Raw genomic sequence first — 16,909 nt, 5'->3', positions numbered from 1 at the left:
TGAGCTCTAGAGCCTTCACACTAGAATTTCTGCTGTTTTGACAGGGTATGCTTCATCTGGCCCATTCTAGTGATGCTTCATTCTACTTTCTGGATATCATTTCACCAGCTGCCTTGTCACCTTGTGCATACCTTTTACTCTGCAGCTTCAGTTCTGCAACCATAATTAAATTTATACAGCCACTGCTATGGGAAAGAGTTTGCTTTGCTTTCATTCTCAATCCTTGTAACTTTTCCAAATCAAAATATCCTTCTCTGACCACTACTCTCTTTCATGGGTGTGTGTTGCCTCTCTCTGTTTTATTATAAACTTTTCACTTTTATATTTGCATTTGCAGTGCCTAGCATTGTGCTTGGCACATAATCAGCACTTAATGATTTCTCATTCGTTTTTTTCCCCAATGCTCCTGAGGCATTTCTTATCCTATCAAGATGACATACTGTTTCTGCTCATTCTCTGTCCTCTTGCCATTGTTATTTCACAATTTTTCTTTTCTTTGAGGCTCATTAAATCCAAATCCTTGTTGTAGTCATCCATCTCTCTCCATACACCTCCCTTATTTCTCAAGAGTTCTCTGAATCAGTCTTCCTCTCCTCATATGCTAAATTTCAATAAGTACATCAATGTCCCTCAACCATATCCTGGTTTCTGAGTTCATCAACCCTCAATATATAAGAAAAACAGGTATGTCCTCATGATTACCAATGAAATTTAGTACATAAAATCTCCCATCCATTGGTAGGAGAGATTGGCAGGCACAAGAGTGGAATTTGAAGATTTTTGTAATGGATAGAGGAAGAAAGGAGGAAGAAAGCTACTTAATTCCAAAACATTAACAACTCTACTTTGGGAAATTTAGATTAGCATCTACTGACCCTATTGATTTCAGGGACCTGGATGCATATTCTTATTCAAGAAAGTAGAAAGACAGATGTGGATTGATAGGAGACATAAAGAGAAGGAGCACTCAGTGTTAGAGGGGAAGTCTATATTGCTTATGAAGACCCATAAGTGATGGATACCTTTTATCATTACATGAGTAGAAGACTACTTTATCAGATGATCTGTTCAGTTCTCTCCCCATCTATTGGTGGGGAAATATTGCTTTCCATACTGATTTCCAAAGACCAGGCCTTTCCTGAATAAATGAAGTTATCTTCCATAATATGTAGTTAATGTTTTCATTTTAGACCTTTATATTCATTGGCTCCTATAAAATCCTGACTACAGAATAGCTGGTCATTTGCTTCTATATATTATTATTTTCTCAGAGAGATTCTAGTTCATCCCTGATGTGTCACAATAAAATTTAAAGTATTAATCAAAAGAAAATATGTACCTTCCCCAGAAATGCCATGGCATTTGTACTTCCTGCCTTGGCCGCCTTCAAGAAGTAGTATAATGCTTTCTAAAGAAGAAGGAAACAATATCACTGACATTCACGAATATGCTCAAGAAAATGACTAATTAAACTGTACTTTTGACTCTAAAAATGGCTATTGTGAAAGTATATATTTAACATTTAAATGGACAAATATTGCTATCTATGAAAACTTAATAAAGTATATGCTTGACCACTTTTTATTGATTTAAGAAGGATAAAAATTAAATCCTATGAGAAGACTTGCTTTAAAATAGGTTAAAATTAGAACAGTTTACAGATCTAAAAATCTATTAGTAAACTATATTCTATTAGCAGTAAAAATATTCTATATTAGTAAACTATATTCTAACAGTAAAAATAATTTGTGTATGTGTGTGTAAAACATTAATAAAAATAATGTATTTTTTAAATTTAAATTTTATTTTAGGCTGGGGTTAAGTGACTTGCCCAGGGTCACACTGCTAGGAAGTGTTAAGTGTCTGAGACCAGATTTGAACTTGGGTCCTCCTGAATTCAAGGCTGGTGCTCTATCCACTGCACCACCTAGCTGCCCCTAAAAGTAATGTATTTATGGGTTAGAGTCTCTGAATTGAAAGGTTGACAATCATTTGGGACCTTAGAAGTCATATTCTCATATTATGGAGGAATAAAGTAGTCCATGGAGACAAAGTGACCTACCAAGGTCATATTTGTAGCAAGTAAGAGATCTGAGATTCAAAGCCATGTTCTTGAACTATACATTCACTCCTTTTTTTCCATTACAATTCAAAGTACTAGTAAGTGAAGTTAGGTCTTCTAGCAGATGTGAACCTGAGATGAATACCTTTTTAAATGAAATTGGAGAGAGTCAGACATGGGGACACTTGTTTCACACTCAGGATTGAATATAAAATGAATGGGGCCCAAAATTAACCAGGGCTGAATTGGTCATCTGTCAGAAAAGTCTTTATGTTAGTTTACTTGAAATAATCAAAAAGGAATACCTATAGTAATCAAAGGCAGATGGTTCCTTCAGACCTGTTTTGTGATACTGTCATATTTTACTGTTCCTATTCAAGGGTGAGGTTGTTCTTCTCAAAGAAGCATATAGAGCTTTTTTTTTTTTTGTTAAACAGGAATTGCTCATAGGTATATTGACATCTTATTTCAGAATCATTTCCTAATTCCTATTTACTGAACTAAAAAAAAAAAGCACAAAATATCATGGGGATAAATGTCAATAATGATAATGATATATGCTTTAAATACATTATCGCACAGGAACTTCTACAAGTAAATTCTTTATATATTACTAAAACCATTTTACTGAGCATGCAAATTGTTGGGGGGGAGGGGTTTCCACAGAGTTATGGAGAGGAGCAGAGACACAAAATTTAAATTAGAAAGTTGAGGCTGAAGCTTAAAAAATGGAAGCTGGGACAGGGAACAAGGAGACGAAACTAATAAAAGGAAAATGGAGGGAGAATGTAATGTAATGTAATAGGGATTTAGAATTTGTTATAAAATGTAATAAGAGGTGGAGAACTACTTACATGCTTGGGGGGAGGATGTAATGATGTAATTAGGGGAGGAGACTCACGTGGGAGAATTAGATTCTTTATAGTCTTTATAGTTCTCTGCCAATAGGGAATTAGGGGAAGGGTTGGATTACATCCAAATAAGATGAATGCCAAGGGAAGGTGTAATGATGTAACTGGAGTACAGAATCACACTCATGTGTGGGGTTGGATTGTGACCTCTATTTTACTCGGTTATCAGATAGCAGGGGAGTAATTTGCAAGTGTATGTCTATTGATTACAAATGTTCCTATTCTATAGATTACCAGTTTTGCATTTATGTAATGAAAGATTTTTAATTTCACTCTTCCAAAGTGCAATGAAGTTATTTCTCACACTGATGAGGAGTGGAGGCTCACATGTCTTAGGTGATTTTCTATATCCATTTAGTGTCTATATATCAACATAGATATATAGACAATAAAATATGCATATATATATATACACATATATATATATTTGACACTACACACACACACACACACACACACACATATATATATATATATATATATTTGACACTATAAAGTTTCAAAGGCAGGGTTTGAACTCAACTCTTCTTGATTTCAAGTTCATTGTTTTCCCCATTTCATCTAGATGCCTCTTGTTCATATTAAAGCATTCATTCATTCATTCAAATTAAATATTTATCAGATGGCTAATATGTATAAGATGTCTAGGGCATAGAAAAATGACAGACCTGATGCCAGCCCTAAAACCATTTATGATTTACGAGGAGAGTAAGATGTACATAGATAGCTATAGCTTGAAACATGTCACAGGCACCCTGCCAAAGAGCAGTAAGAGGATTTGAAAGTAATGTAGTCCATTAGAAAGAACACTGGCTTTGGAGTCAGAGGGTGTGTGGTTCTAATACCTACCACCTGTATTACTTTGAAAAAGTCATTTGAGCTATTTAGGCCTCAGTTTACTCAAATGTAAATAGAAGGGAATGGATTAGATGATCCAAAAGGTCCCTTTCTTCACTAAATCTATGTTCCTGTAACATTTAAAAGCTATTAAGAAGTCCTGAGTTTGATTTATACCTGTATATCCAATGTCTAGCACATAGCAAGACCTAGGCAAATGCTTTTACCTTAGGATACTATATAATGTTTAAACCTAAACTAAGGATATTTATGACAGCGTCTAATTTTCCACTATAGGTTCTTTGTAAATATGAAGCTATTCATGGTAAAAATATTTTTTTTAAAGTTTGTTTTTCATAGGGTCATAAAATCTAGAGCTGGAAAGGTCCTTATAGATCATGGAGTCAAACTGTCTCATTCATAAATGGGAAAATTGAGACCCAGAGTATTAGAGAGATTTTCACAGAACAACAGATCAAGTTAATGGCAGAGCTGATGGAGTTTCCTGACTATAAGGTCTTCTAGCTACTACATTACAAATACTCTGCAATACTATTTCTCTAAAGCAACTATTTAGAGGAAGAAAAAAATGCAACCAAGCCTTTATAAGAGAGTAAACTGTTCCCTATGACACAAATTAAGCCTTTGGTGAATTATTTTAAAAATGATGTGCCTCAGAGGCCCAAAGGAGTTGTTGAATCTCTCCAAAATATCTAATTTACCCCCAGAGAGTAGCTTACTCACTTGACAGTGACTGAAGCCCCCACAGTCCTTTGCTTGTGTTTTCTTTATTGGAGTGGAGGAGGGAAGGAAACTGTCTTAGAAAATCTTGTAGTACTTCTTCCCAGTATATACTCTAATTCTTCCTTTTTGATTTTACTAGTAGACATTTAAAATGTAACTGTCAAATCTAGTCAATTCTGAGCCTGTGTGAATATTTGTAAGTTTAATGACATTACTATTCTGTGTAGAAAATTCAAGATAATGCAATCAAAATTTCACAGGCCTTTATTAAAAAAATTATTTTATAGGAGAAGTAAAAAAACTCCTTTGACTTTATCCCTCCCCCCCACCTTAATTCTTTGAGACAATGTTTAAAACAGTAAGTGAACTGGGTTGATCAATGAGACTACCCCCTAAATGGTAATTACATAAAGCAGCACATGTTACTTGGAATTCTGACAGACAGGCTCTAGCCAGTTCAAAGAATCCCACACCTCTGAATAGGAAAGTATTTCAACTGAAGAGGCCATTCTGTGGAGAGAGGCCCAGAAGTCTGTGCAAGGGATAGTTGCCCAGTGAATGACTGGAATATTGCCTTTGGAACAGCTGCAATTCTAAGGCAAATTGACTGGCTCAGATTCACTTTGATGTTTCAATCAAATTTGTTAGGGAGCAATGTGTTACAGCAGAAAAGAACAGTAAATCTGGGGGTCAGAGTTCCAGGATTTGAATCTTGACTCTGTCATATATAGCCTGTGTAAACCAGGAAAACTCAGCTCCTGAACCCTGGATTTGCTTTTCTGTAAAATGAGGGGCTTAGATTAGATGAATTCTAAAATTGTTTATAAATGTCAGTCTATGATATAATCTAAGTAGATAAGCTATTTAATAAATTAACTATTTGCTTCTACTTGCAATAAATGTACTGTTTTCAATGATAGGCACAGAAATGAAATAGCTTATTGCCCTCAAGAAGCAGAAAACACATGTATAACCTATGTAAATATTCTTTGATGTGTCTACATAAATATGCACAAAATTTAAAAAAATATATATATATATATGCAGGTATACACACACACAATATTTTTGTGAGCAGCTAAGTGACTAAGTGGATAGAGTGCCAGGCCTGCAATTGGGAAGACTTTCTTGTGTTCAAATTTGGCTTCAGACACTTACTAGCTATATAACCCTAAGAAAGTCATTTAACCTCGTTTGCCTCAGTTTCCTCATCTACAAAATGATCTATAGAAAGAAATGGAGAAGGAAACCATTCCAGTTTTTTACCAAGAGAACCTTAAATGGTGTAAAGAAGAATAAAAAATGACAGAAAAATGATCTAATATAAAAAAGAACCTTTTTTTGGGTGGGGGGAATCTACTAGTAGCTATGAGGATCAGGAAAAGAGTTCATATAGAAGGTGACTTTTGAGATGGACTTTGAAAGAAAACTAGGGACTGTTAGAGGTGGAGATGAGAAAGAAGTATTTCAGGCATAGGAGACAGCTATTACTCTATAAAGATTTCAGTTGATGTTCTTTTAGTGTGTAGAGACAATTAAGGCTGCTGATGCAAACCTCTATATTGCTTCCCATTTCTAGATGGCAGCTACCATTTAACATAAAAAAGAATCATTCAATAATCAATAAACATTTTAAAGTACCTACTATGTGCCTGACACTCTGATAAACCCTGAAGTTACATAGACAAAAGATAGTACCTACCTTCAAGGGGCTTACAATCCAATGGAGGAGACAATATGCAAACAAATATATGCACATGGGCAGGATAAATAAATAATTGAGAAGAACACTACAAGAATTAAGAGGGCTTGGGAAAGGCTTCCTATAAAAGATAGGATTTTAGTTGGGACTTATAGGAAATTAGAAAGTCAGTAGGCAAAACTGAGGAAGAACATCATTCTGGGACAACAAGAGAGAATGTCCAGAAATGGAGTGCCTTGTGTGTGAAAGAACAGTTAGGGAGCCAGTGTTACTGAATTGTACTTTTCAGTGGGGGGTAAGATATAAGACTGGAAAGTTAGGGGGGGACTAGATTATGTAAGTCTTTGAATGCCAGCTAGAGCATTTTATATTTGATCTGGGGAGAGATGAGTAGAGAAGTGACATGGTCAGACTTGAGTTTTTGGGAAATCACTTTAAAGACTGAATGGAGAATGGTTTACAGTAAGGAGAGACTAGAGGCAAGCAGACCCAGCAGTAGTCTACTGCAAAAATCTAGATGGAAGATGTTGAGGGCCCTGTACTAGAGTAATGGCAGAGTCAGAAGAGAGAAGAGGCCATATTTGAGAGATGTTGCTAAGGTGACATTGATAGGTTTTGGCAGCAATTTGGAAAGGGGAGGGGATAAGAGATAATGGGGAACTGAGCCAACTCCTAGGTTGGTTGAGTCTGTAGAACTGGGAGGATAGTGCTGCTCTCTAAAGTGATAAGAAAAATAGGAGAAGGAAAAGTTTGTGATGTCAGAAAGGCAGCTGGATGTGGAACGAGACAGACAGACAGACATAGAGAGGAAGAAACAGAGAAATAGAGATAGAAAGAGGCAGATATAGAGAAAGAGAAACAGAGAAAATGTATGTTGGTATCTCCTTGTATGAGGACAGGAGTAGGGGAATGGAGAAAAATTGTGAGCCATGCACTGAACTCATTGAGCAACAAAGAATAACCTAGAGGTCTATAGGCTATAGCTACCAGGATTTTGATGGAGTAGTATAAATTAGTATCATGTAGGGGGAGAACCTGGAAGTGACAGTGGGAGGAAGGTGTGTTCCAACTCTCTTGTCCTAATCAACTGACTGTGGGAAATGAATGAAGGTCCAGCTAGTCCTGAGGAGGATGGTAAGGAGGGCTGTGTTATCTGGGAAAGTCAGCTTTAGTAATAGCTAGTGGATGGAAGAAGTGGGAGAGAAAAAGATTAAAGATGAAAGGAAGTTTATTGCCTATGGAACAGACATTCTAGAGGGCACAGTCCCTCACTCACATTTATGTTTAACATGTTTCTAAAACATTTTTTCTTTATGATACTTCTATAGTACAGAAATGTAAGTAGTTTTAACCTTTATTTTGCAAGAGCTCAAGGTCACATAGCTTAGTAAGGGTTAGAGCTGAGCTTTAACTGAAGAGTTCTGACTTCAAGATCAATTCTCTTTCCATTTCATCATAATACCATATTTGTCCTGCATTATTTAGGTGAAATATTTTTGCATCTAAGAAATCTGAAAGATTTTCCCCCTCCCTCATTTATAGATTAGGCACCAGTGATCCTAAATAGAAGAAAAGTACTGAATCAGGATTCACTATTAATAGAATATGTGAGAAACTCACAGTTTATTGATTAAAGATTTTGTTTTTCTCCAGAGAGTAATGTAAAGAAAGTCATTATAGCCTTGGACTTTTGACTTACTGCAAGCAGCCCACTGCAGTGACAACAAGATTCTAGAATTCCTTACATAACAAGCTAAGACACTGGTTATGAGATTGTGTAAAAATCCAAAGATCTATAATACATCCATTTCAGATTGCACAGGCTAGCAATTTCATTACATTTTATGAAATAACCTTTATTTGTATGAGGCTTACTCAGTCTTCACTGTATCTTCCATAAAACCTAAAACTCAGTATTAAAATAAAAATAACTCATAAAAAATAAAGCAAGATCTACAAAAAAAGGCTAGCTGATTTTTCTTTTAAGTAGATTTCATTATTGAATAGCTATTTTTATTACTTAATAATAGGAAATTTAGAATAAAAAATAGTGTATGTAGTTCTTTGAGAGAAAGACTGTGGCATGAATCTAAATGGTAAGTATTATAAAAGTATCATTTAAGAAATTCCTGTTGAATATTCAATTCTGGCTGGAAGGGATTTGTATACCCAAAAATGATGAATATAAAAACAAAAGCCATCAATAAAACTTATTTAAATTTAAAAAATACCTATTCCATCCTCTCAAAATAAGATTTTGATTCTCATAACAATTATTAGACTTTAGAAATTATCCCTTTTTAATGTTTCTGTCTTTTGATACTTCTGTAGAAGACCTTTCCATGAACAATGTATTTTTCTTACTATAAATGTAAAGTGTTAATTACTTTCCCAATCTCATAGGAATAAGGTGAAGACTAGTTAATAAAAATGACTGAAAGGTGCTTTGCAAATACATAAAAAAATTTAATAATATTTTTAATTATGCTCTAAGTTAATTGCTTTAGTGCTAAATATAAGCCTGTGTCTAATGAATCTATGACCAGGCCAAATCCCCAGCAGAACAAGTCCGGGGATACATGGATCATATTACCTGGTATAGGTGGCTAAAGCCATCATTGTATATATGGGTAGGATAATGATTGCAAAATTTTCTAACCATCTTTTTGTGCATAAGGGCCTGCCTGTCTAATTCTACTACCAATCAATAATGTAAATAATAGTTAACAGTCTAAGATAGAAAGGGAGGCTTGATCTTTTTAAAACAAAGGTACCAGGATTTATGTATTAGCTTTTCCTTCAGGGGTGATAAAGAAGACCAATTCTTCCTTCCCACCAAATCAGCCCTGGCATCATTCCCCTGTTCATTTCTCATATTATCTTTGAGAAGGACAATAGGAAGAGGTAAGCATGTTATTCCTGGGCAATTTGTATCCTTTAAGAAGTAGTAGTGAAGCTAAGGTGCCTAGAGGATAAATGAAAGGCTTTTAGGAAGTCCTCTCCATTCTTCCCCTTCCCTTTAATTTCCTCCTTTATCCCAATCAATGTTTCTTCCCCTAAAGCCAAAATCATCTACAATGCTACCAAGATTAATGATACATCCCATTCAATTTTTAAGACTGAATTATATGTATACCTACATAGAAATCCTGTTCTAGTCCCTTCCGTCCTATTAGATGCAATTGTCCGAGAGATACCTAAGAATAATGATTAAAAATGTTTACTAACATTCAGTTTCACAAACACAGAAAGAACAATCAATTATGCATAATGTTGCTATGGTATTTGGATTCTTCAGGGATTCATCATCTTTCTTGCATTTTGTTTATCTTTGAAGACAGCATAAAGCTACTAGCTTAGGCAGCTTTTTCTGAACAGAGGAGCTGTGCTCTTCTAAATACATCAGGAATTGTTTATCGCTAGCCATAGTTTTTCAGTCCCAACAGTAGAATTTTTTTCTACTTTGCTAGGATATGGCAACTAGATTCTTATACTAGAGGGGTTAAATCGTTGCCCTCATGAATTCTACTGAGATAGTTTTAAAATATCATTCCCTAAAATATATTGATCATAGATCCTTCTTAAATCCATTTAAATGAAGAATACTTTTTGAAGCCTTTTCCTTTTCTCTCTAAAAATAAGCATTTTTCCTCAAAGAGATATTCACTTGGAATAATAGAATGCAAATAACTCTGCAATTTTTATTACAGTCATGCTTATAGCCTCAGGGAGATTCTTTGTTTTGTAGGAGACACAAGCTAAGGAAAACTATTGGATAAAACAGAAGCCAGATAGAAAAGGATATACCTTTCCCTTCTGCACTCTGATAGGTTCATGGTTAATTAAGCCCCTTGTTATTTTGTTTGTCATAAAAGTGGAAACTCATTTGTATGCCTTACCTGTATTTGAATATCTCCTCTTTCTGCCAAAAATTTATAGTATTGGTATACATCCCAATCCAAAATCTCACTGTTGGAACTCAGATTTTCAGGTCTCTCAGCTAGTCTCACTTTTTCCACAGGGACACCTTCATTTTTTTCCAATTTACTAGCAACTGTGAATAGAAACATACTCAGAAATAATCAAGGATACATATGATAGTCAATGAATGCAGATCAATTGACTAAAGCAGAAGAGGCTGCTGACTATGCAAGTGTCAAGTTATTATTTTTAGTTTAGTGATTCCTGCACATTTTTAACAGACATACAAGAAGCCTAGTCATTTATTTTCAACTTTTTAGATTATCACATGTATAGACCTTAATGGGTGCTTAATTATTATTGAGATGAACTGAATTTTCATCTTAAAAAATAATCATATCACTAAATACTTCTGAATGAGAAAAAAATTGAACAAAAATAATAGGGAGGAGGAGTTAAACCCAAAAGGAATCAAGAAAATAGTACTGTAGCACCTAGATGCTCTTGAGGAGTTTGATTCAGTACTTTTAGATAAACAATTTGCAAGGGGACTGAAAGGACTGATATTTGTTATTGTTGAGTCCCTGTCAATGGTTTTTAAAAAGGTCATGGAGAAGGAGAAATGTAGTCTAGAGTTGGATTAGAATAAATGATATCCTAATTTAAAAAAATAAGCAAAGAATGGAAACCATGCAAATATTCACTAAGTCATAGGATGGTTAGTAAACATCTAGATAACACCAGTGATAAAGAGAATCAAGAGTAGGTCATGCAGGATTAACATTTCTTTTTCTTTGATTGGTTTATTAGACTGTTAGATCATGGGAATGCTGTAAATAGTATTTACCTATATTTTAGCTAAACATTTTCAAAAGTATCTCACAGTATCTCTGTGAATATTGGAAAAACGTTAGCTAGACAATGGTACATTTAGGGAAATTGGAACTGATTAAATGGTTGGTCCCTAAAAATAGTCATTAATATCTAGTCAGAGATAGTTAGGGAGACCTCTTGGGTTGTCCCAGGGAAATGTGCTTATTCCTATGCTATTTAACATTTTTGTCAATAATTTGCACAAAGTTATAAAAGGAAATATTTATAAAATTTGAAGATGACTCACATTGGATAACAAAGACAAGAATTCTCCCCCAAACCTAGAACTTTGGGTTGAATCTAATAAGACAAAACTTAATAGGAATAAATGCAAAGCATCATATTTTGGTTCCCAAACCAATTTCACACATGCAAAATGGTTTTGGGAGAGGAATTAAGGCTATATAGTAGCTCTTCTGAAAAAGATCATTGGACAATACTTTCAATAAAAGTCAGCAGTGTGCTTCTATGGTCAATAAAACTAATGTAATCAGGGAAGCTAGATAGCACAGTGGATAGAGCAACAGCCTTGAAGTCAGGAGGATCTGAGTTCAAATGTGATCTCAGACATTTAACATTTCCTAGCTATGTGTCCTTGGGCACAAGTCACTTACCCCAATTGCCTCAGCAAAAACAAAACTAAACTAATGTAATCCAAGCCTTTTCATGAGAATTTCTAATGAGAAGCAACCTGCTATACTTCCCAAAACAAAGCACTACCCTTTTGAATCATTCTAATTGTTAGGAAGTTTTGGCTCACATTAAATGTAAATCTTCCTCTCTGTTACACATTTATTAATTGCTCCTACTTCTGCCCTATGGAGTCAAGCAGAACAAGTTTAATACTCCTCCTCCCCCCACAAGACATTGCTCAAATACTCAAGACAACTACTATGTAATCCCTAGCTTCATTTTTATTTTAACATCTTCAACTGATCTCTAGTCGAAATTATTTTAAAATTTGCTAACCTGGTTGTACTCCCATGGATATTTTTCAACATATCAATATACTTCCTAAAAGGAAATAATTGGACCTAAATACAATATTTGTAGGTGGGTATGGAGTATGGGTTAGGTTGTTGGAAAATCTAAGGAAACTTCTCATTGATGTTTCTTCTGAGTTCAAATCACCTGATCCAGATGATTTATCCTCAAGTACTCAATAAAACTACTTTAAGGTATTCTGTGTATTTATATTCACTCAAAACCATAGTTTACAAGCCCTAAAACAGAAGGGAAAGAGCCACTGATTTTTGATAGGTTGTTCTGGCCCTCTGCTAGGGCTCAAGCTTTATGTATGCCTGTGACAATATGACAGCACAATGCCTGCCATGAAATAGGCAGTTAAATACTTGTAGACTACTTTAAGGACTTAATAAATGCTTGTTAACTGGTTTTGGCAGGATAGAATACAGGAGAACCATCACTTTCTTTGTCCTGGATACTATGTCTTTAAAAAAAAAAAAACTTAAAAAAATCATGCTATTCTATACTTAAACACTTAGGAACTATAAACATTATTGCATGCAAAGAACATACATATGAAACTTTGAATTTTTACCATGAACAGCTTGACTCTTAAAGTAATGATAAATTTAACATGTCATTTTCTAAGTTGTCCTACTTCTTTGTAGCCTCCACAGAACTTCCCTCTGTCCCTTACTGCTTTTAAAGGCTTTGTTACCATCATTTGGTTACCATCATTTGTTTCCTCCTCCCTGCAATTTTAAAAACCCCAAACAAAACAAAACCTCTCTGGTTTTGAATAATGCTGTACCTTTCTTAAGAGAGCCTAAGATCACCATAGCTTTTTAGGCTGCCATATCACAAAGCTGACTCACAGGGAGCCTGCAGTTCTTTAAAAGCCTCAAATGTTTTGACAACTATCTGTATTACATGATTCCCTGGTCCAAATATAAAGCTTCATATGATATCCTTTTTTATATCATCTTGTTAGATTTGGTCCCATGTTTTACCTGGTCAAGGTAATTTTGCATCCTAGTTCTATCATTGAACATGTTACTTATCCCTGCTATAGTTTCTCTGGGACTCCATCTCTACAACACCTATTGCAGTGATGAAAGGACCTTGGAGAGCTCTCTGAGGTAGCTCTCTGGGCTGGCCCTGCTCATCTCTAGGATTGCAGAGAGGACAGATCTGTGGCTATCGTTGGAGGAGCCACAATAGCTTTTTCTGTCCAGATGGGGACCCTGCTTGACTTCCCTGAAGCTTTTCCTAATCCTCTGCTAGTACTTTTCTTCTACTGATTATTTCCAATTTATCTTCTTTATTTGCACGGTGCCTCCTTTTTTATGTACTTGAAAGCAGACTTTTTTTTTTTTTCTTCATTTGGCAGTTGTGGTGATGGGATAGGGTTTTATATCATTAATGCTTAGCACTAGAAACAGGCTGTTAATAAATGCTTTTTTGACTTGACTGGCTTGACTTTGTGTTATTTACCAATTCAATAAACATATTCCCCATGCCTTTCTTTTTTGCCTGAGAATTTATTGGCATAGTGAATTTCCCTGTGAGGAAACTTTCTCTCCCAATGTAGATCGGCACCTTCTCTGCAATTTACAGCTTTAGAGAGTTGCCTATGATTATACTCTGTCAGAAAATATAGAAACAAAAATTTAGTTCTGCTTTCTCTTGGACTATGCCAAGCTAATTGTATCGCTTCATAGGCTTTGAACCTAATCATCATTATATTCTTAACAAAATAGCAAATACTCAAAACTGTTAAGCTCATGTCTTATCAAAAAATTGACTTTATCCCATGACATTTCTCGTAAAGTGAGAAATTTTAGGGGAATATCTGGGAATACTTGCTACATTATCTTTCATATCTTTTTAAAATAACAATAGCTTTTTAATTTTCAAAATACATGCAAATATGATTTTCATATCTATCTCCATTTTTAAGGACATTTAATGCTCACAGATAATCTACAAAATGAGAGGCTTTCTTTAGGTCCTTTTTTTTTTTTTTTAGGAGGGAGACAGCCAGGACTTTGTAGGCCAGATTTATTTGAACTTAATAGAAAGACTAACATCACATTCTTGTACTAATAAATGCTTTCTAAACTTGCTAGGAGCATGATTTTAAGTCCTTTGCTTACTTGCTCAGAACTCTCATGACCACATATGCTGAAAAGCTATTCTGGCAAATACTATATGTGTTTGGGGCATTCAACTCTTCTCACTTTATCAGTATATTGATGAGCCTACTGCTTTTGCCTTGCCTAAATTCTTTTGTCTCCCTCTTTTTGTCCTTCTCCTTTTTGTATCCCTCTTTGTCCTTTATCCTCTTCTTTTTCTTTCCATTTTCCTTTCTTCTCCATCCACATTCTCCCCTCCTTCCCATTCTTTCATTCTACTCTTTCCTAATAAAATCAGAAACAGAATGTGTTTCCTCAAGACCTATCTATAATCCTTCTGTTTTTCCTTAGAGAATTCTTAGAAATATCTCTTCTTTTTCAATTAAAGTCCCCTCACTCCAAGAATATAATTACTGAAAAAAGAATAAAAAGTTGGTTACCTGGAAACCAACTTTTGGCACCTCCATGAACCTGGAAATATGTACATGCTTGTATATACATAATAAAAATGTATGTTTTGAATTTTTCATAAGGTACTATGTAAATAGGTGGTATTTATAATAGCATCAGGCCAATTTGCATATGAGATAATTTTTTTATATGTGACATCTCAGAATCAAAAATAATCATAATTTTTTCCCTTTTGAATTTTCCTTATATTCTGACAGTCACAAAGATGAATTATTCACTGCTTTGATAGCAGAAATGTAAACATGTCATATATTCCAGAATAATTATTCCCACCCTTAGGGAATTCTTAGGAGGATTCTACAGAACTGTTTAAATTGTTTTGCTCTTGAGTCTTCCTCTGATGTCTCACCTAGGCTTGGAGGTGACCCTGGGTTTTCAAAGTCTATGCCAGTGGATCACAACCTTTGGCAGCCTCTACCAAGCTGGAAAGGCTTCGAATAGAAGCCTGGAGACAGACTGTCTGTCCTCCTTGCTAAATGTGGAGAGTCTCATTACTGGCAATTTGGCCATCAGGTGATAAATGTTTTTTAGCCACAGAAGTTCATGAAACAATCTATTAAGCAGTGAGAAGGTTGTGAACTATGTTCATAGTGGAAGTGCCCATACCAATGAAATCATGGATCTTTTTCAGTATTAAAACAATCAGCATAATTTATCTACTTATTCCAGTAAAATTTTAAAGATTATAGTATGACACATAGTAACTCATTAATTTGTAAAATTATTTAAAGAACAAGTAGTAGCCCAGGCTTTGTTCTTGGTAGGTCAGCAAGAGCATGATAGGAATAAGTTATCTGCTATTGCAGTAATGAAGTATACAAATGTTTTCTTTGTAATTTTCATTTCCCTTGAATGTAAATGAAAAGGGCACTTATTCAACAGTAATTTTCTATCAGGAACTGTGCTATGTAATGGGGATACAAATACAAAAAGCAAGATAGACCTTGCTTGTAAAGAGCTTACATTCCAATATGACTAGATCCTGATTAATGTCCAATTAAGGCAAAAAATAGATTTTCTGAAGTCATTGCATTATTTGAATTTGTGTTACATATTTATAGTAGGCTGAAATTAATAATCACATTTTATATAATTATAACTTTGGATAGTGTTATTATCAGTCTATTTTAACATTTTTCTTATGTCTTCTTATTATAGAGACTTAATGTTGCACTCAGCATTTTTGATTTTAGAAAAGAATACAATCTGAATTAGGAAAATTAATTTGTCTGAGTATATGTTAAACATATATTTATATATATATATATATAAAACATATATGTTTAACATATGTTAAAGAAAATGGAAAGTGGTTTTGGGATTAGTCATTTCCAACTTTGCAAAAAATAGTTTTAAAAGAATTACAAACTTTTAGCTGTTGTAATGATGGTGGAAAGCACAGAAATGTAATACACGTTAAAATTATGACCTCTTATATTAAAATATTACATAGTACAATTAAAAGGTTATTCAATCTTAAGATAATTTCTTAATTAAAGTTGCCGTATTAGCATCTTGCTGAAATTGGAAGTTCAGAGTCTACTCATGGGATTAGTACTCTAGTACCTGATTTATTTCAGCCTCAACCTCCTCAGTACCTGTTATGATGCTCAGCAGGATGATTTTTCAAAATAGTTTTTTGCATTTTTTTTAATCAATCATAAAACAAACTGTAAAATACTCACTATAATTTGCTACATTCTTGTAATGGAAAAGTGCAGCTTCACAATTCTGTAAAACATTGATTCCTGACAAATATCGGTACCCCTGCAAACACAATACAGAAATACATATTATTCCTTAAATAAAATTTGATATAACGTAACTGTTCTACTTGTAGTATAAGTAATGGGGTATAGAAATGTTTCAATTACAAACCAAAATCATTTGAGACATCAAACTTCCTCCAGCACTTCCAAAAGTATAATATACCAGCGCCTAGGATCAAGAATCAAGATGTTTAGAAGAATTAAAAAATGGAGGTGGGAGGAAAACCTAGTCCCTTAATGTTTATTGTTGGCATTGTAATATACTGTAGCCCGTATCAAAGTGACTGATATATTTACTTTCCTGTTTTACTTTTGGGCCTTTTAACAGGCTTTTTATCTAACATCTTTTCCTGAAATCAAATTTATTCTATAAAAGATAAAAGGATCATACCTTAGCCTGGTTATGTTCCATTCCTATTCCATATGAAGATAGAAATCCTAATGCCTAAAAGTCTCAAAATAAGAGGAAAATGTAATGAATTAATATACTTCTAAAATACTCTTTTTTATTTTAAATT

General features: G+C 34.3%; 1 protein-coding gene across 2 annotated transcripts in view; it reads right to left on the bottom strand.

Annotated features, from left to right (window-relative positions):
• The window catches only part of SEL1L2 (SEL1L2 adaptor subunit of SYVN1 ubiquitin ligase), a 167,909-nt gene that overhangs the window by 42,542 nt on the left and 108,458 nt on the right, over nucleotides 1-16,909 (bottom strand). For both annotated transcript variants that reach the window (XM_074287834.1, XM_074287833.1), the window contains 6 exons: nucleotides 16,783-16,836; nucleotides 16,501-16,560; nucleotides 16,308-16,389; nucleotides 10,156-10,310; nucleotides 9,397-9,453; nucleotides 1,340-1,408 (listed from right to left, as the gene is read on the bottom strand). In XM_074287834.1, coding sequence (XP_074143935.1) covers nucleotides 1,340-1,408; nucleotides 9,397-9,453; nucleotides 10,156-10,310; nucleotides 16,308-16,389; nucleotides 16,501-16,560; nucleotides 16,783-16,836 — 477 coding nt within the window. The remainder of the gene's footprint in view (nucleotides 1-1,339; nucleotides 1,409-9,396; nucleotides 9,454-10,155; nucleotides 10,311-16,307; nucleotides 16,390-16,500; nucleotides 16,561-16,782; nucleotides 16,837-16,909) is intronic.

The sequence above is a fragment of the Sminthopsis crassicaudata genome, chromosome 2 (genome assembly GCF_048593235.1).
Source record: "Sminthopsis crassicaudata isolate SCR6 chromosome 2, ASM4859323v1, whole genome shotgun sequence".
NCBI lineage: Eukaryota > Metazoa > Chordata > Mammalia > Dasyuromorphia > Dasyuridae > Sminthopsis > Sminthopsis crassicaudata.
This window is presented reverse-complemented; position numbering and strand designations above follow the sequence as displayed.